The sequence below is a fragment of the Zalophus californianus genome, chromosome 10 (genome assembly GCF_009762305.2).
Source record: "Zalophus californianus isolate mZalCal1 chromosome 10, mZalCal1.pri.v2, whole genome shotgun sequence".
NCBI lineage: Eukaryota > Metazoa > Chordata > Mammalia > Carnivora > Otariidae > Zalophus > Zalophus californianus.
This window is the reverse complement of record NC_045604.1, coordinates 6,935,881-6,956,837: the sequence shown is the minus strand read 5'-3', so window position 1 is coordinate 6,956,837 and position 20,957 is coordinate 6,935,881. Positions and strand designations below refer to the sequence as shown.

The window sequence follows — 20,957 nt, the reverse complement described above, 5'->3', positions numbered from 1 at the left end:
CTTACTTTCTGGTACCACAAGATGCTCCAGGCTCATTTGTGTTTTCCTTGCCCCAGCCACAGCACCAGCTGATTCTCTAAGGAACCCCAGGGAGTGGTATTTGGAAACCAAGGTCTGGGTACTGGTGTGCTTATTGCTACTGGGTCTACTGTACTTTTGTAAGTTTAATGTATCTGCATTTTTGCTTTCTTTATAGCTTTAAAAAGACTCTAATCTTTGTCTCAATTCTGGGACCACTCAAGATCTTACAGCAACCCCAATCTCTTCGCAGTTGCTACTGAAAAGGTACTTTTTAATACCTTTCTATTTTCCCATGAGTATAAATATTAACTTTTCTTCTCAAACATTATGACTAGCATGCTACCCCTTAATATTTCTCTACAAAGGAATTTTGTTTGTACTTAAAGTTTTTGTTCTTAGAAAGGTGGCATATGACATTCTTCATATATAATTCACTCCTAATTCCTCTCTGAGTCAAACTGCCCTCACTCACTCATCTGGTTTCTCTGAAAAGATGCTCTTTTTCCTTCTAAACTACTAAGAGGCAGAAAACAAAAAGGTTTTATTTTGTCTTGTTGTGTTTTCAATAAAGATTTCTTTACAGACTCCCCACACCCACCAACCCACACACAAATCTCTTATTATTTCTGAAAATGCATGATTAAGAATTCTTTCTTTGACTTAAACTTCCATCTACTGCTAAAATATAACACAATGCTTCCTAATTAAATGTGGTGGATTGACCACATGGGGAAGGAAGCACAGTGAACAAGAATTTCAACAAACTTTAGCAAGTTAAGTTAGATTGAGGATTGTTAGCTCATTTAGTAGAGCAAAAGTTTCATTAAAACTGAAGTGCCTGCACAGGGAGAGATGGATGAGAAGGGGGCCACATTGTCCCCATGGGACCCTTCAGAAGTAGGACTGACAAGCCCCACAGAGCCAAGCAGGCAGGGATGAGACAAAGGGCTCCTCCACCACACACAAAACGCTCAAGATAAATTTCGTTGTTGTGGAAGAAAGCTGAAGAGTGACACTATACATAAAACCAGAACTGGATGTTATGTTTTAAAAAGAAACATAATCGGTCAGGGAAGAGTTCCTACAAATGTGATAGATAAGATAAAAAAAAAAATTTAGGAAAAGCGGGTTACAAATGAAATATAAGGAAATCCTCCAACAAAGAGAACCAAAAGAAAAAGAAATTGGGAAACATGAGACATTGGAGGATAAGGGACACCTGGGTGGCTCAGTGGGTTAAGCGGCTGCCTTCCGTTCAGGTCACGATCCCAGGGTCCTGGAATGGAGTCCTGCATCGGGCTCCCTGCTCAGTGGAGAGCCTGCTTCTCCCTCTGCCTGCTACTCCCCCTGCTTGTGCCCTCTCTCTCTCTCTCTGGAAAAAAAAAAAAATAATAATCTTTTAAAAAAAGATATTAGAGGATAAATTCTGCAGGCCCAATATCTCACCAAAGTTAAAAAAAAAAAAAAAAGAGGAAGAAGAATGAAGGGGAGGAATTTATCAAATAAATAATATAAAGGATTTCCCAGAGTTGAAATACATGAATCCCAAGTCTGAAAGCATCCCCCAGAATCCAAAACAGTTGAGAATTGTCTCATTTTAAGGAATTTTATCATGAAATCAGAACAATATAGATAAAAGAACCTCAAAGCTTATAGAGGGAAAACAATACACACAGAGATTCATCTTGCATCAGATTTCTCAACAGCTATACTGGAAGTTGGAAGACTATAAATCAACGCCTTCCAAATCTGCAGGAAAATCTTTTTCAACCTAGAAGATTGTACCCAACCAAACTATCTATCAAGTGTAGCAGTAAATAAAAATATTTTAAAGTATGCAAGGGTTCAACAAATTTATGTCCTGCACCCTTATTTCCAAAAGTACTGGAGTATGTTCTCCATCACTGCAAGGGAGTAAGCCAGCAAAGAAGACATGCAGAGAATCCAACATAGTAAAGCCATCTAAGACAAAACCTAAACAAAAGCCATGAAGCAGGCTTAGAGAACACCCAGTCCATGTGGGAGAATAGAGGGAGGTGGAAGGGATGTCTGATGTGTTTGAACATCTTGAAAACACAATTGCTTTGCACTTGACAGATCGTTTGGGGCATTTGCATAAAATAGCAGGAGGTAAATAGAAAGCTAAGCAAGTGGAAAAAATTAGGAAATTAAGTTAAACCAAAAAGTTGTATATGGAAGAAATCATAATCATAGTACACTGTCTGAAGCAATTGGGGGGTGTATTTATATACCATAACACTGCAAATGCTAATATTGATTTGATGAACTATTGTGCTATAATCATACTGAGAGGTTATTAGAAGGGCAAAAGGAGACAGTAAGGGAAGGTATTAGAAAGCTAAGCCCCTTACCCACCATACAGAAAGTTAACAATGCCTAAAACTGACAAATTAATAAATCGAAGACTATATATAGAGAAATACATATGTATGAAAATATGGAAATAAATACCAAATACAAGAATTTAAAGATTTTATTTATTTATTTGTCCGAGAGAGAGAGAGAATGAGAGAGCACAAGCAGGGGGAGCGGCAGAGTGAGAGGGAGGAGCAGGCTCCCGCTGAACAAGGAGACCTATGCGGGACTCGATCCCAGATCTGAGCCGAAGGCAGACACTTAAAAACCTACAAGAATAAGAATTTAAAGTGGTTACTTCCAGGGGCGCCTGGATGGCCCAGTCAGTTAAGCATCCAACTCTTGATTTTGGCTCAGGTCATTATCTCAGGGTCGTGAGATGGAGCCCCATGACAGGCTCTGCTCTGAGCCTGGAGCCCGTCTGGGATTCTCTCTCCCTCTCTCCCCCTGTACCACCATGCCCACCCCAGCGTGCACGAGCACATTCTCTCTCTCTCTCTCTCTCTCAGATAAATAAATAAAAATGAAGTGGTTACTTCTAGGGAACCGGACTGGGAGGGGGTTGAGGATAGGTGGGGCAGAGGACTGGTATTTTTTAAATAATCCTCTGGGTATCATTTAATTTTCTAAACACATCAAGAAACGTAAAAATTAAATCTGTCAAGTAACATTTTAGTATTAGTGAATTTATCAGACACTGTTTTCAAAAAGGCTTTTGTTGGCATGAAATCTGAAGAGAATAAAGAAAGTTTCACTAATTTCTATAATCCATACTGTTGGCGCTATTTCTAGGACTTGGTCCTGGGCCCTGTCCAACGCCGCCCATCCTTATCTTACTCTATGGTCTCTACCATTTTATCCACACTAGACCTTTAATTATTCTCAATAAATCAATGACCCCTGAATTCTAACTCCAGCTCAGACCTAGAATCTAGCCTGAACTTCGTCACTAACTAGCACTGTGACTTTGAGGCAGTCACCTCTCCTCTCTGGCCCTTGGCTGCCTCATCTGTAAAAGGAAATGCTTGGACAAAGTGATTGCTTCGGCCTTCTGCACAGGGGAGGTGGTGACAACAGAGACACGTTTGTGTGGGCCAGGCTGGGGCAGGACCACTCCGGAAATGTTGATCACGGAGACTTCTAGCTGGCATTCTGGGATAAACATACATATCCCAACATTCTAGAACGTCCAGCTCCCGGTTTTGTCTGAATGCCTGAGCATTTGAAATTGCTGCCCTCTGCTGCACAGAAAGAACCCTACCAGGAAGGCTACAAAGGCCTCCAGCAACTAGTCAGCCAGGACAAGCCCCCCAGGGCGCCGCTGACTCACAGGAACTAGCTAGACGGCACTCAGAAACTAAGTGAGAAATCAAGCCATAAAAATCTGCTTAAGAAAATACATTCGGCCCCAGGGCTTCATCCCTGCTGTCAAGTCTTGCTTACTCCAGCCCCCCTGACAGCAGGGCAAATTCAGGTAGGACCCTCGCGGGGGTGCCAAGGGCAGCTGCCAGGTTCCAAAGGACTCCAGACAGCTCCAGAAACAAGTCCCCTGGAGTGCCATTGTATGGATTCAAGGATGGAAGCGTGAGGCAAAAATAGCTCTTTCCTAGTAGAAGCTAGTCAAGTGAGTACTGTGGGTCTTTCACTTGATCGCCATTTGGATATTCTCATCTCTCTGAGAATAGACCACTAAGCAAAGCAGTTGGTCTTAACAACTTTATTCTCTGCAGGGGCAGAGTTTTCAACTCCCACCTGCAACCCAAGGCACAAATTGTCGGTTGTGTCTTTTTCTTTTCAATTCCCAGAATCGAGTTATCGAGATTCCCATCTCACTTCCCATCAGCTCAATAAATGGGATTGAATGGAATTTAGTGTCCTCGGGGCCCTTTTCTCTGCCGAGACTGACCAGTGCCAAATGCAGCCTGCCAAATGCACTGCGCCTTGGTATGTCTTTTACCAACAGTGGACAGATGTGTGCTGAGAATACAATACAGGGAGGGAGAAAAGTATGAGAAAAAGTTTTCCCCTGAAACAATTATGCTTATCTAAATATAGTCCAATTCGACTGCTGATTAGTTATTCCCAGAACTGCTCTTTGGTATTCCCTGCAACTATACACACGCACGCGCGCGCGCGCGCACACACACACACACACACACACACTTTCCTATAAATAAAGAGGAAATGTAGCGTAGGCTCAAGAACACAAACTGACTTGAGGCTGGTGTTGCATAATCGTGTCGTGATTCCCCTTATTTCACACTAACAAGCATGACCCTGGTGACAGCCATCTGGTCCTGATCATCATCTGGTCTCTCTCTTGCGGTGCTTATGACCCTTCCGCTTTCAGGCCTGCAGGCCAAACCAATCTCTTACCAAGTTGCCTTTCACTTGAATTGCTCATTGTGAAGTTCACTGAAAGCAACTGCTCTCCCTTGTTACTAGCTGTTTCCATTCCTCCTCCATCTTGATAGCGTAAGACTTGCAGCACACAACTATTTCATTCCTTTTCTCATTCAAAAGCTATAGGTGGTGGATACAGCATTTTTCAGAATGTTGTTGGGGTCAGGAGGAGGGCCAGGAAGCAGAGCATAGTAAGTAAAAGCACAGATTTTAGAGTCAGACTGACTTGGGGTTTTAATCCCTACTGTGCCATCTACTAAATTATGGAATCATAGGTAAGCTATTTAAGCTTTCTCTTTGACCAATGGATTATTTTTAAATGTATTTTAAAACTTCAAAATACATGGGAGAGTAAAATACTTATTTTTCTTCTTGATGTATAACTTCAAAGAGTGAAATGAACAAATCTTAAGGGTTCAGCTTGAATTCTTACAAATATATGCCCATCTGTAACCACCACTTGTCAAAATATAGAGCATTTCCAGCACTCAGTAGGCTCTCTTATACTCTTAACTCAGTAGATATCCCTTCCGTAGGTAATACTATTCTGACCTTTTTCATCACTCATTTTGCTAATTCTTGATCAATGTATATAAATGGAACAGTATAGTATGTACTCTTTTGTGTCTTTCTTCCAGCATTATTCCTAGGCAATAGGCTTAATTTATGTGTAACTTTTTGAGAACCTGCCAAACTATTTTCCAACATGGCAGCACCATTTTATATTGGCACCAGCAACGTGTAAGAGTTCCACATCCTTGCCAACTGTTGGTATGGTCAGTTCTTTTCATTCTAATAGATGTCATGGTACCCCATTATGGTTTTCATTTCCACTGGCCTAGTAACTAATGATACTCAGCACCTTTTCATGTGCTTATTTGCTATCAATAAATATATCTGCCTTAGTTGTAGTATCTGTTCAAGTTTTTTATCCATTTTTAAAATTCGGTTTTCTTTTCTTTTTTTAAAGATTTATTTATTTGACAGAGAGAGACACAGCTAGAGAGGGAACACAAGCAGGGGGAGTGGGAGAGGGAGAAGCAGGCTTCCCACCGAGCAGGGAGCCCGAGGCGGGGCTCAATCCCAGGACCCGGGGATCATGACCTGAACCGAAGGCAGATGCTTAATGACCGAGCCACCCAGGTGCCCAGATTGTTTTTTTATTATTGAGTTTTGAGAGTTCTTTATGTATTCTGGAAACAAGTTCTTTACTAGATGTGTGATTTGCAAACCTCTAACAATCTATGGTGTTTTCATTCTCTTAACAGTGCCTATCAAAGGACAGAAGTTCTTAGTTTTAATAAATTATTTTTTTCTTCTCTGGATTATGCTTTTGGTGCTCTAGCTAAGAAATTTTGGTTTAACCACAGATCACAAGATTTTCTTCTGTTTTCTTCTAGAAGTTTCATAGTTTTGGGTGTTACATTTAGGTCTATGATCCATTTTTGAGTTAGTCTTTGCATATAGGACAAAGAGTAGATAAAAGTTCACCTTTTTACATATGGGTATCTAATTGTTCCAGATCATTTGTTAAAAAGACTGCTCTTTCTCCACTGAAATGCCTCAGCACTTCGTTGAAAATCACTTGATGGTATATGAAGTCTACTTCTAGACTCTACTCTGTCCTGTTGACTATCTGTCTGCCTTATCATTACCATCCTATCTTGATTACTGTAGCTTTCCAAGAAGTCTTAGAGTCAGTCATAAGTCCTCCACCTTTGTCCTTCCTCTTCAAAGTTGTTGAGGCTAGGGGCACCCGGGTGGAGCCCCCCCTGCTCCGCGGGAAGCCTGCTTCTCCCTCTCCCACTCCCCCTGCTTGTGTTCCTGCTCTTGCTCTCTCTAATAAATAAACAAAAAATCTTTAAAAAAAAAAAAGTTGAGGCTTTACATTTCCATATACACTTTAGAATCTTGTTAATTTCTGCAAAAAGAAAAAAAAAGGCTGCTGGCATGGACAGTAATTGGGATTAAGTTGAATCTATGAATCCGTTTGGGGAGAATTTACATCTTAACAACACTGAATTTCTGACTTGTTTCTGTCATTTCATTTCAGCAATGTTTGTAGTTTTTAGTATACAGGTCCTTCACATAGTGGTCAGATTTATCCATAAGTATCTCATGTATTCTGACATTATACATATTGATTTTTTACATGTCAATGTCTGTTGCTAGGATATGGAAATACAATTAATTATTGTATATTGATATTGTATCCTACAACCTTGCTAAACCAACTTAGTTTTAATAACTTTTGTGTACATCCCATAGAATTTTCTAGGTAGATGATCATGTCATCTGCAAATAAAGATAGGTTTACTTCTTCCTTTCCAATCTGGATGCCTTGTATCTTTTTCTTGCCTTATTGCACTGGCTAAAACTTCCATGCAACATTGAATACAAGTAGCAAGGACAAACATACTGTCCTGTTCCTGATTTCGGGGGTAAAGTATAGTCTTTCACCATTAAGTGTGATATTAAGCTGTAGGTTCTACATACATGATATTTGTTTATAACATTTATCCCTCTATCCCTAGTACAGTGAACTTTTGATCAAGAAAGAATGTTGGATTTTGTGAAATGCATTTTCTGAATCTGTAATTTGTCTTTTTTATTCTATTAGTATGATGAATTACATTGATTTTCAAATGTTAAGCCAACCATGCATTTCTAGGTTAAACTTCACTTTATTATAAAACATCATTCATTTTATAGATCACTAGATTTGATTTACTAAAACTTTTTAAAGAATTTCACATCTCTTTGTGGTAGACAGCCTCTAAGATGATCAGCCTAATGATCTCTGCCTCCCTTGAGTTAACCAATACAATATTGTAGAAGAGGTGCTATGTCACTTCTGACACATTAGCTTATAAAAAAACACCGTGGCTTCCATCTTGCTTGCTCTCTCTCTCTTGCTTGGATCACTCATGCTGAGAAAAGCCAGCTTCCATGTCATGAGCTGCCCTGTGCAGAGGCCTACATGGTGAATACACTAAGGCCTTTGCCAATTGCCATATGAGTGAGATTAGCATCAGATTCTCCAGCTCTAGTCAAACCTACAGATGATTGCCATCCTGGCTATCTAGTTGCAACCTCGGGAGGACCTGAGCCAGAACCATCCAGCTAAGCCATTCCATGGATTACTAATCCCTAGAAACTATTAAGAAAATCTGTAGTATGCAGCAATAAAAAAATAATAATACAGGCACCATTAAATTGCACAGAAACAGTTTGATCCTTTCAGGTCTTGCTTTTAAGCTTGTGTTAGGTTGGACAGGAACTGCATTTGGTCTAGGCAGGTCCCTTCTTTGTACTCTACCCAACACCCTGTGATTTACGAGGTTTTCCACTGCAGACACTGTTCAATCTTTTCAGACAGTTCTTTCCTCAGCCTCAAGTGTTTTGTTTTTCACCATTTATTTTTATACTGAAGTACAGTTGACATACAATATCCCATTTTTAGGTGCACAATTTCGTGATTCAACAATTCAGAAAGAAAAAGACAAATGTTACCATTTCACTTACATGTGGAAACAAATAGCTTCTTTACACACGTGTATGCAGATCATACTCAACTGAATATTCCAAGGGGTGCTTTTGCAGACCTCTAGCGTTTTCTTCACGCACCTCTCTCTTCTGTAGTACGCTACCCTATGAACTCTAGCCACCTTGGCTTCCCTGAGATCCATCCTCTCGACTCAGGGAGATGGCCAGGTATTTCCTGGTTCCTCCATGCTGTGGTATGGCCTGAAAATTCTCTACAGGCAGCAACTTGGGACAACCATAGGGCTTACTTCATCTGTGCCATCTTCCAGGAATCGCAGACTTTCATTGCCTGATGTCCAATGTCTTCAGTACCATTGTTTCATTTATTTTATCTGGCTTATCAGTTTCAGATGGGAGGGGCAAATCTAGTTTCTGTTTATTCTGTCTTCATTAGAAATGGAAGTTCCAATACGTTTCCCTTAAGCTCCAGAGAAACAGAACCAAAAGGATGTGGGTATATAGAAATTTATTTTAAGGAATCAACTCCTGTAATTGTGAAGACTGGTTAGGTCCAAAATCTGCAGGTTAGTCCAGCAGGCTGGAGACCCAGGGAAGAGCCAATGTTGCCAATTCAAGTTCAAAGGCCATCTGCTAACAGAAATCCTTCTTGTCCAGAAGTCAGTCTTTGTTTTACTAAGGTCTTCAACTGATTGAACAAGGCCCACCTACATAGTGAAGGCCAATCTGCTTTACTCAAAACCCAACAACTTAAATGTTAAAGTTACCCAAAAGACCGCCACAGAAACATCTAGAATAATGTTTGGCCAAATATCTGGGCACCATGGCCCAGCCAAGTTGACACACAAAATTAACCATCACAGTAATATTTTGAAAATAAATAATCACAGGGATGCCTGGGTGGCTCAGTTGGTTAAGCCTCTGCCTTTGGTTCAGGTCATGATCTCAGGGTCCTGGGATTGAGCCCCACATCAGGCTCCCCGCTCAGCGGGGAGTCTGCTTCTCCCTCTGCCCCTCCCCCCCAAATAAATAAAATCTTAAAAAATAATTACATTGTTAGGAACCAAGATTTTCATCTTAAGATAAAAAGAGATATAAACATAAAATCAAAGAAGTACATTATTTTTAAAAATTGGAATTAATCAGTATAAACTCGTATATTTTTTTTTTTCAAAACAAGATGTATTTTCTAGCTCAGTCCTCTAAAAAGGCCTAAAACCTCTAGCAATATTCCTAGTGCCCAGATTATAGCATCTAAATACCATACCCTATTATAAGGAACCAAAGTTTTTTGGAGAAATGGCTTCCTTTGGCAAGTTGGACTCCTTTCCAGTGCTGGGCACCACCACTTTTCACCTCTCTCTTGAAAGGGCTTACAGTCTCATTTGAAGTTTGTAGGAATTATCCACATTCAACTTGCACTAGGTTGAGTCACAGACTCTGGGAACATGGAGAGAAGAGTGTGGGTACCATGGTTCCTAGAAACTGACTCCTGGCACATCCCCTGACTACAGTCATTATTTATACTCTCATTGCAAAGAGGACTGGATCTTTCTAGAATGTGGTCTCAGCCCTGTGGTCCAAGAGTGCAGACTTAATTACACAAATTTGGATTTATAAATCTAAATTTTCATTGCAAGGATTTCCCCTAAAGACAAAAAAGTAAATGTGTCACAATAAATGAGTTAATATATTTCATAAAGTATCTAAACTGGTATTCAAAAAAAAAAAAAAATCTGTCTAAGGTAGGTCTGGAAATGTTCAAGTTGATCCTGAGACATCTTACCACACCAGAAGGCAAAGAAGCTACAAAGGAATACTACAGTTATGTGAGAAGGACACAGGAGCCAAATCGGAGGGGTTCACTGGCCAAAACTAATGATGTCTGTAATGGATGGAAACACATCAAACATATTTTTAAAAATCACTGAGTTTATAATAATATTCAGGATTAGGCAGGACTTCACTGGCCACCTTTGAAGAGTGCTGGGGCAGAGCGCTTTATTCTGGAAACTGGTAAAAGGAAACATTCAAGCATTTATCCTGCTTCTGCCATATTAGGTAATCAATTGATGGAAGTGTTTCTTTATAAAGAATTCTTGCTAATAAATACAAAAGGTTGGTGGGGACTTTATGATGGCTGGATCAGGCCTACGTTAAGAATGGCAATCGGAGTGCCTGGGTGGCTCAGTCAGTTAAGCATCTGCCTTCGGTTCGGGTAATGATCTCAGGGTCCTGGGCCCGAGCCCCGTTGGGCTCCCTGCTGAGCAGGGAGCCTGCTTCTCCCTCGACAATCCCCCTGCTCGTGCTCCTTCAGATAAATAAAAACTTTAAAAAAACACCAATCTTCATGTCACAAAGACACTTACGTGCCTTCCAGTCAGATTCAACAGAAAATACACAGAACCATCTATAAAGTGTTTTTATGGGGGGAAAAAAATGAACCTGAAACCGATCAAGCCTCAGATACAACTAGTTTTCACAAAATATGGAAGACAGAGGAAGCTGTTAACATGCAAATGAAATCCAAAATCTACAAAACAAGACTGGAAGAATTACCAGTTTTTGCCAAAGAAATAAATACATACATTAAAAAAAAGGGGGGGGGAGGACCTGCACAGGTTAAAAAACATTTAAGAGACATAACAGTCAAGACAGTAAGTGGACTTTAAAACCTGATTCAAATGAATCAATATTAGAAAGAAATTTATGTCAACTCAAGGACATTTCAACACCTGCTGGATCTTATTTGATGACGTCTTAGTCCATTCAGGTTGCTGTAACAAAAACACCACAGACTGAGTGACTTCTAAACAGAACTTTATTTCTCCCGGTCCTGGAGGCTGGGAAGTCCAAGATCACGGCACCGGCACATTTGGTGTCTGGTGAGTGTCCACTTCCTGGTTCACAGCTGGATGGTCATCATCTCATTGTGTCCTCAAATGGTGGAAGCAGTAAGGGAGCTCCCTGGGTGCTCTTTTAGAAGGACACTGATTGCATTTATAAGAACTCCACCTCCATGACCTCCCAAATACCCCACCTCCTAATATCCCGTGAAGGGTTAGTGTTCAACATATGAATGGGGTGGAGGGTGGGGGGGATACAAACATTCAGTGCTTGGCAGATGATGTTAAACCTATTAAGGTTTTTAAGGTGTGTGTGTGTATATATACACACAAACATGATGCTACCTTAGATGTATACTGCAGTATTACATCCAACACACAGAATTGATTATAAAATAATTCCACGGGGGCATTGAAGGTGAGAATTAAATGAGACAGGATTGGTCCATGTCAACTGTTAGAACTAATAGGTCATTATTTTATTCTCTACTACTGTGTATACTTCAAATTTTTAAGGAAAAAAGTGAAAAAGAATAGGTCTCTGAATTCAGACTTTGGGTTCAATTTCCAGCTCGGCTTCTTACTAGTTTATGGACTAGACAAGAAAAGTTCACACCTCATAGGAAAGTAATAAGGATTAAATGAGGCGATGTAGATAAAGTGCTTCAAGCAGGGCCTGGCACACAGTTAAGGGCCCTAAGGTATCGGCCACAGTTATCTCTACTTGATACTCACTATGTTACGTTCATGAGATTTAATCTCTGTCAAATTTCAATCCTTTTAGAAGTATATAAATTAGGAGAAATTTTAAACTTTAAAAGGAAATCTATCAAGTTTCAGTTCAATCTCCCACACATCACCTATATTATTCTAGATTTTGCTGTGTAAAATATGTACATTATGAGTTCTACACATCATTGTGTAAAACAAAACAAAACTTTGCCTACTAGAATAAAATCGGAGAAAGAACACTTCCTGAGAAGTAGAATCACTGAGATAGAAATGAGAGTGCATGTGGAAACAGTGAGTCATGAAACTGTAAGAATAGACTTTCTGTTCTTACGCTGTCCTTCTAACTTGGTTCAGAACTTTTAAAACACTGTTTTAAAAAACACTCCAAGTAAGAGCCAAGTAAACATATTTGGTGTCACCACTGACTCACTGAGCTTTTGGCAGGCCTCTTAGGCCTCTCATCTTTAAGAAAGCGTAACGTAATCCTGAATTCATATATTCCGCCAGAGAACTCCTGTTAAGCCTCCTGCAGAAAGGCTTTCTCCCAAAGCACATTACCTTGAATTCATACATTTATATTTGCTTTGTACGTCCCTCCAAATTAAAACATTATAAGTCACAACTGAGGACACTCCAAGTAAGAGCCAAGGTCAGAGGTAACAGCATCTAAGACCGAGTTGCCTCCCACTCCAACGGTGCCCTGTCCACATTCCGTTATCTGAAGGTACATCTATATTCCCCTCCCACCCCACCTCACCACAGCCAATTTTACCCCCAAGTTCTCTTGCGGCTGCACCTAACTGGTTAATGTGACTACCCTTGGTTTATTTATACTTTGAGCCTTTACAAAAGATACAACTTTTTATCATAAAATTCCAAAGAATGCATCATCCAAAGATTCATGAAATACAGAGGAAAAACCCACCCACCATGCCATCACCTTACCACATCATTTTCCTTTTTATTTCTCATTCAGCCTGAAACTCCTATTTTTAAACCAAATTATTCAGTAACTTTCTCTTTTCCCCTACATCACACTCACTCTAGCTTTAGGAAATGCTATGAATCGGAGGGGATACAATTTAGAAAGAGCCCAATTAGGGTGGTTCTTTCCGCAGTCCGAGGTCTTTGCAAAATGGAATCATCCCCAGAATATGTGTTCCTGGGCCCCAGCTGCCTTTCCTGTTTGTGCTGTTCTTCTCAAGTGAAATGTTCCTCACTCTTCCTCGCCTCCTTTGTCTGATTTTTCAAAGCCAGAACACATCCAAACGTCCTTGACTGCTGATTTCTAAATCAAGTCGTGATTCTCACTCCTAGCTGCACTCTGGAAACATCTAGTGCTTTTTATAAAATTAGCTACTCAGGCTCTCACCAGACTGAGAATCACCATCTCTAGAACTAGAGTGTTTGTTTGTTTTAATCTCTCCAAGTGATTCAGAGAATCTGAAGTGTTTAGAAACCAGTGTCCTAGCAATTCCAACAGTCCTGGTCAGGTCTTGCTAGCGCCACCTTCACTCTTACTACCATCAGTACCATTCCCTCAGTATTTCAAAGAGTAAAGCTCACATAAGACATTACCTATTTGGTTTCCAGCTTACCCTACTCCTGGCTTCAGGAACACTGGCCTCTCTGTTTTCCCCTAGTGTATGTTCTCTTTTTTGTAACATTCCTGACCTTTTGGTTGGCCTTCTTAGAGCAGTGGTTCCCAAACTTTGGTGTACATCAGAATCAGCTGGAGGGTTCATGTGAACACAAGTTTCTAGGCCTCACCTACAAACGTGCGATGCAGGGATTCTGCAAATGTACGTTTCTAACAAGTTTCCAGGTGACACTGATGTACCCAGTCAGGGAACACACTCAGAAAATCACTGTTACAGATCTGCTCACTAACCCTACAACCTGGGCATCACCTGGCAACTTTGATGCAGCTAAGTAACCCCTTCTCCCTTCAATAACCAAACTCCCTTTAATAATCCATATCTGAATCACAATACACATTTGATTTTAAGGCAACTAAATCCAAGAGATCAGAGTTAAATTATTTGAGAGCTTACCATGAGCAAAACATGGTTCTGATTAGTAAAAACCTCACTGGTTTTTCATAATACATGTCAGAATTATTAAGGTAGATTTTTCTGTTAGAACATAAACCTCTGACCCTAATTTGAGAAAGGCATAGTAGCTCTACTCTCAAAATGAGAGCGTTCTTTGTTGAGAAGTTCTGCTTTACCAAACTCCAGTTCATAATGATGACCTTTGTTTAACTTCCACTGAAGTTGATTCCTTATATTTTAGTACTAAATTATCTTTGCCTTGTTTAAGTGGGTTCGTTTTATCCCCTGAACCAGAATGCAGGCTGTGGAAGGAGAGGGCTCTGTGTGCCCAGAGTGCTGGGCATGTGATCTGCACTCAGCCCTCACTGGCTGACTTACCCCCCCATCACTTCCCAACACGCCTTTCCTATACCGGGGCTCTCAAGAGGGCCATGAAGCGCAAAAGCATCAGTCTCAGCCAGGAGGAAAACAGACTTCCAAGCCAACAGAATGATTGTGTTTTAGTCACTCTCTTGGATTATGCATTTTTTCCTTGCCTCATTTTACCTGGATAACTGAGATCTGACCGTACCATGACGAATCATCAAGAGGAAACACTGCAGACAGTAAGCTGGGGTTAGCAATGAACCCACACTGTTGCCAATAACAGCCCAAATTTGAGGGGAGAGAAGGGCTAGAAATTGGAAAATAAAATTCTTTTTGTTCATCTTCCTGTAACTGTCCCTAGTAATTCCTTTATAGCTGTCAAAACTGGATCAATTTCAAGAAGCAAAAGGGAAACTGAGGAACAAAAATCAAATATATGTTCATTTGTGACTATCAGTAAAGTTCCCGACACATTTGCAAGGGTGATTTCAACCAGACTCAAAGAGATTATTAACTCGCATGTAAATTCTACCACACTGCTGCCAAATGATTCTAATTCATATTTTTATAACCATTTTACTCAATTCTGTATTTTCTGAATTAGAATGACTATTCGACAAGGACTCCTGAAGGTGCATCATGCTGCCACCTTGTATTCCCCAGCCCCGAGGCTACCAGACTCTCCACGCTCACTGGACCCGGTGCCCCTGGGCCGCCACTCCTCTCCAGCAAAGCCATGACCCCCATCCCAGGCCGCCCACCCTCCCCTTCCTGGTGTTGGTACAAGCTTAAAGATGGGGAGAGGGGAGACCGCAGATGAAGGTCAGAAAAAGGGAAATGAAGCGTACCGTTCGGGTGCTACCGTCCTGTGGTTCTGCCCTCACGATCCACTCGGAGCTTGTTCTGATGGGAGAACCCAAACCTCACAAGTCTTTTTGAGAAATGGAATGGACAACAACAGCAACACTGGGCTGTTATTGAAATAAAAGAGAAAATATGCTAGACACACTACCTACGCCTTAGCACAAAAAATAAATTTAGATACAAATATCATATACTCTTTTTTAAAAAATGATCCTTAAAATCTATACTTTCAGAGAGAAAAGACCCACCTATTACATTACCCATCTAGTGACAACTGGTCAGTGAAAGATAAAATTGACTACTTTCTTCTCTAGACGTAATTTTTAGAATTTTTCATTTATCCAGAAGTTAAATTTTATGCTTTGGTCAACACTTAAATGCTACATAAAAATGCATTTATAAAGCTCAATATTTTCATGCAAACTACATTTTTAACCCTTACTAATGACCAATGATCTATGGCCCATATTTTAAGGAACCCTCCCCACCTACCCTCCCCCCACCCCCCCCCCCCCGGCCATTTTTTCATCCTCTAGATGAACAAAGAAAATCTGAAGTGGGAGGGATTAACTCGCCTGGGGAAAGGCCAGAACCGTGTTCTTCTGAATTCCTAAGTGCCACCAAACATTTGGGTAAGAGAATAAACCAATGATATGAAACAAGGTTCCTCAACCTCAACAGTACTGACAGTGTGGGCCAGATAATTCTTTGCTGCGGGAGTCTGCCCCCTGCCCCTGCACTGCAGGACGTCTAGGATCATCCCTGGCCTCTCTCTCGTTACACGTCAGAACCACCATCCCACCATCTCAGCTGCAACATTGCCCAATGCCCCTTGCAGGAGGCATGTCATCTCTGGTTCAGAGCCACTGTTAGTTATGAAGTGACAGGAGGGTACCACCCAAAGAGAGGGATTCCTTCGAGACCTGTGGGGCCACCTCCCTGGAGTGCCAATCTGGTTTCTTGTACTATCTCAAAGTGCCTCCCAAGTTTCCTATTTCCTAGTGGAATAACTTCCTCAAGGTACAAATGACACTCCAGAGACAAGAAGAAATGTTTATTTTACTGTCCAATTATTTTCTTAAAAAAATTTAATTTTTGATAAAATAAAACAAACTTTTAGTACCATAGAAACCTTTCGATACATATAAGGACATATTAATTACTATGTATAACTTTGAAAACAAATGTTTCCAGCTCCAAGTACAGTGATGTTGAATACCCTGACTATACCCAAGCTGTAGGAAATTTCCTGGATGGCCAATGTTTTCCTTGGCTTGGAAAAAAAAAAAAATCACACAGTTAAAAAATATAAATAAGACCTTCAATGAGCTGAAAATCATAAAAATGCTTTCTGAAGCTCGGTCATCTGGATCTTGGGGAACATGGAGTAGTTGTAAGAGTTCAACAAGCAAGGTGAAACCCTGTAGATATTCAAACGTGAGTATTCCAGGAGAGGTCCTGAGGTTCACAGTTGGTCTATCAAAAATAAAAGCTATTCTTACTGTGGTGAACTTGGTTTCTGGTTCATATACCATTCTTCACCAGCTCGTGGACTCCATTCTCATCAATGATTAACGGTGCATGGAATTCTTTATCTGCCACATAACTTTCTATTCCCTGAAAAAAGGGTTAAAATGAAACATAGTTAGAAAATTAGTGGGCACTAGTCATACAAGACTGGACTTAGTGACTATAATAAAGATTTAAAGCACAGATGCCAAAAAGTTGGATGAGAGGTAGAATTTAAAAGCAAATAAAAAACCTATTTCGTATACTTTTTAAACTGAGCTTAATGACCAATTTATAGACGCATAAAACAAACAACAAAGAAAGGAAAATTACTGATTATAATTTCTAAAGTTAGTAAGATGTTAGTCATTCTTCCTATCACCATTACCCAACAGAGTTAATTTTCTAAGCAGTGTGGCTGTCTCTGATGCTGAAATTAAGCAACCTGACAAGGATCTCCAGAAAAAATATTACATTATTAGAAGAGTAGGAACGCCTGTATCTCCCAGTCTTAAAAGTGAGAGTACCAAGTGTATGAACAAAATAACCCTTTGAGAGGAAAAATTACACTAAGTTTTAAAAAGCCAGACAACCCATAAATACAGAGAACAATCTGATGGTGGCCAGAGGGGAGGGGATAAGGGGTCGGCAAAATGGGTGAAGGAAAGTGGTAGGCAGAGACTTCTGGTTACGGAATGAATAAGTTACAGGGATGGAAGGCACAGCCTAGAGAATATGTACAGTCAGTGATACCGTAATCGCGTTGTGTGGTGCCAGGTAGTAGCTACACTGGTGAACACAGAATGTGTAGACTTGGGGAATCACTATGCTGCACACCTGAAATTAACACTGTGGGTCAACTATATTTCAATTAAAAAAAAAAAAAAACTAGATGATTTATCTAAAACACAAGGCTGATTTTTTTTTGAAAGACCACTGCATTTCGGTATGTCAATGAAATGGATAAAATATTAAACATTCTGTTCATGGCAACTAAGCCACTTGTGGGACAGATGCAAAGCTATAACAGGAATTCTCAAAGAAAAAAAATTCAGAACAAATGCAACTTCTTTGTTCATTCCCAGGATCAGCAGGGCAGGGCACTGGGAAATGGGCAACTGTACTTAAATATGAAACAGTCTCCGGATTCTACCTTTAAAAGAACAGGGAAAAAACAAATCAAACTTACTTCTCCAGCATAGGAGATAAGAGGAGAGATTTCACACTGAATTGGTACATCATTGGCATCCTTCAAGCTAAGAAAAAAAAAAAAAACATGTTAAAGGTTTTGCTTCTCACATTATTGCCAGAGTGAAAGTACAGACCATCACTTTCCTCTGAGAAGCTTGCAGATAATCAAATTCTCCCAGTTAGACAAACAGAACAGACTCTATCCTGATGGTCACCAAATTCCCTGAGCATCAACTAAACATGAATTTGTCATGGTCCAGGAGACACTATTTGGATCGCTTCTCGGCCTTTTGGCTAAGATCAAGTGCAGAAGACACTGTTTTGGGCAAGTGCCAGTAATTACCAGTGGGTTTTCAAAGCACCTATACTGATATACTTATCTGCTAATGTACATCTCATTTTTTATCATTTCCAACTTTTAATGTGATAAGGAAGGGACTATTTATGGAATATAAACTATGGCTCCGGCCCACTGCTAGCTACTTTGAATCCTTCATAATTTCCCTTCAATCCTTGCCACAACCTTGAGAGTTTAGATACTACTATGGACAAACATTCTAAAGCTGCACTATCCAAAATACACTGGCCACTAGCCACATGTGGTTACCTAAACTTTATTAAAATTTTTAAAATGAACTAAAATTTTAAAATTCAGTTCCTCAGTCATAAAAACCACATTTCAAGTGCTCAGTAGCTGCCAAATCGGACAACACAGCTATAGAGTATTTCCTTCCCTACGGGAAGTTCTATTGGACAGTACTGCCCTTTTTTTTTTTTTTAAGATGTTACTCATTTATTTGACAGAGAGACACAGCGAGAGAGGGAACACAAGCAGGGGGAGTGGGAGAGGAGAGGCAGGCTTCCCGCCGAGCAGGGAGCCCGATGTGGGGCTCGATCCCAGGACCCTTCCTCCAGGTCACATTCTAACACATATAGCCACTCAATCCTGAGTTTCTAAAAGTTTCTAAGTTTTTTATTGTTATGTTAATCACCATACATTACATCATTAGTTTTCGATTCTAAGTTTTTAATATAAAAGTCAATAAATAGTGTTCTTCATATGTTTAAGGCATTAGATCTGTAGGTTTTTCCACCAGTAGGATACAGAGCACACAAAAACTAGTCTCCGGGCGCCTGGGCAGCTCGGTCAGCTGAGCATCCAACTCTTGATGTCAGCTCAGGTCATGATCTCGGGGTCACAGGATCGAGCCCAGGGCTCCGAGCTGGCTGGGCGTGAGTCCCGCTTACGATCCTCCCTCTCCCTCCGCCCCACCCCTCCTGCTCACGCCCTCGCTCTTAAAACAAACTAACAAAAAACTAGTCTCTTACAGCCTCAACCTGTAGCTGTCCTTTGTTTTACCAACCATGTATCTGAAGCTTTGGTGGAATCAACAAAATCACAGGGCTTCTGAGTTCAGCGATGCCCAAACTTCCTCTAAAGAGAACCATTAGTTTGAATCCAGGGTGCTCTCTACCTGCTCCCACTCACTTGTCCCACTACTTTCCACTCGAACCAGGCCGGCTGCCCGCGCTCTGGAGTACCCCAAGTCATCCTCAACCACGGTCCAATAAACACCTGGGCTACCCGGGTCATAGCCATCCTCCGAGACGTAGCCAAGCCCCCCCTTTCCTTGACCACTGCATGTCATAGTGATAACTCCCATTTATTTCTATAAAAAAAATTTAATAGACATCTGCTAAGTCACTGCCTCCTAAATCATAGTAAATTATTATTTGTATCATATACTTAACACATAAACACACACTGCCTGATGATGTCACTTTTAGGCACCTTGCCCTCCCAGCAGGCTGTAAGAAGTGACTCCTTCCTCTTGTGTAAGCTACTCCAGCACCCGGACACTAGCAGTACCTGTAGGTCTGTGAGCAGGCCTACAAATGTTTGTTGGCTGAATAAATAAATGAACTATGGGGGGTAGGCGGATGACAGACCAACTTGGAGAAAAGACGAATTAAAGATGGGGCACACTTCTGTCCAGGTATGTGTCAGATCCTATCAACAGAGCTCAAGAAATCTGGTCCAGACCCTCTGGGGCAGCTTGGACTCATATTAAACCAAATGGGAAAAATAAGGGCCCATTCCACTGAGAAGATCTAGACAGCCCAGTCCCACCAGAACCCCTGAGGGATTTGGTGTGCCAGGATCAGAAGGTGGCTTTGAACCCAAGGAACACATGGCGGACCAAAATACAACTTCTTTTAGAGTCCCAAAAAGATACTGCAAGAAACTAAGAAAGTCACTCTTAATAAACAAGGTTGGATGCCCAGAAGGAGGAAAGACAGAAGTTACCATCACCAAATGCAAAATCTCAGGAGACAGGCAACTTAAACCAATAACATATTATGCCCCAATTCTTTAGCCAAGCATACTTTCAGTAACTAACTGTTCCAGAAATGCTAAGATAAAAAATAAAAATCATGTCACTTGGTCAAAACTCAGCAAAAAAATAAAAATCATGTCACTTGGTCAAAACTCAGCAAGCTTGCTTCCATTCTTTGAGAATTATCTCCCAGCCTGTTTCCTCCCCCTTTTATACAAAGTACTTTCTTGTCATCTCTCACTTTTCAGTAATCTTTTTCTACTCTCGAGGGCATCCTTTAGAGATAGAAATAGTCCCTGCTTAAATTCTTAAGTCCGCAATCTCATCTGGGGCCAAATTTTGATTTCAGTTTAATTATTCTGCAAATGGCTAAAATGAAGTAAATGGGGGGGAAAGTACTAAGTAAGAGAACGCAAACAAGAACTAATGTTTAAAACATTTTGTATCTTGGCTAAGACAGCTGGCTGTTGATTTCACTTGTATAATTAAGAAACCATTTCACTTTTGAGGTTAAAAGCATGGCTCAGTGAGAAAGAAATTTGGGGTCAAAAATCCATTTCTCAAATTCTAAAAACAACTTGCCTCCATATATTAAAAATGATGGATGGGACAGAAAATAACAAAGTGGTCTGTGTCCAGGTCCTCACAGCACGAGGGCCCACAGTCACCTAGGGCTCCTCTAAGAAACTACTGGATCTGTGAGTCCACTTGTCTACAAGACAAGCCCACACATGGGAAACACTGCCACCCAC

General features: G+C 40.6%; 1 protein-coding gene across 5 annotated transcripts in view; it reads right to left on the bottom strand.

The window, feature by feature from the left end:
- Positions 1 to 16,204: 16,204 nt before the first annotated feature.
- Positions 16,205 to 20,957, bottom strand: part of UAP1 (UDP-N-acetylglucosamine pyrophosphorylase 1) — a 35,869-nt gene continuing 31,116 nt past the window's right edge. For 4 of the 5 annotated variants that reach the window (XM_027611814.2, XM_027611812.2, XM_027611811.2 and 1 more), the window contains 2 exons: positions 17,865 to 17,931; positions 16,205 to 16,783 (listed from right to left, as the gene is read on the bottom strand). In XM_027611814.2, coding sequence (XP_027467615.1) covers positions 16,691 to 16,783; positions 17,865 to 17,931 — 160 coding nt within the window. In that variant the 3' untranslated portion in view covers positions 16,205 to 16,690. The remainder of the gene's footprint in view (positions 16,784 to 17,864; positions 17,932 to 20,957) is intronic. The other variant, XR_003523095.2, reaches the window with a different exon arrangement.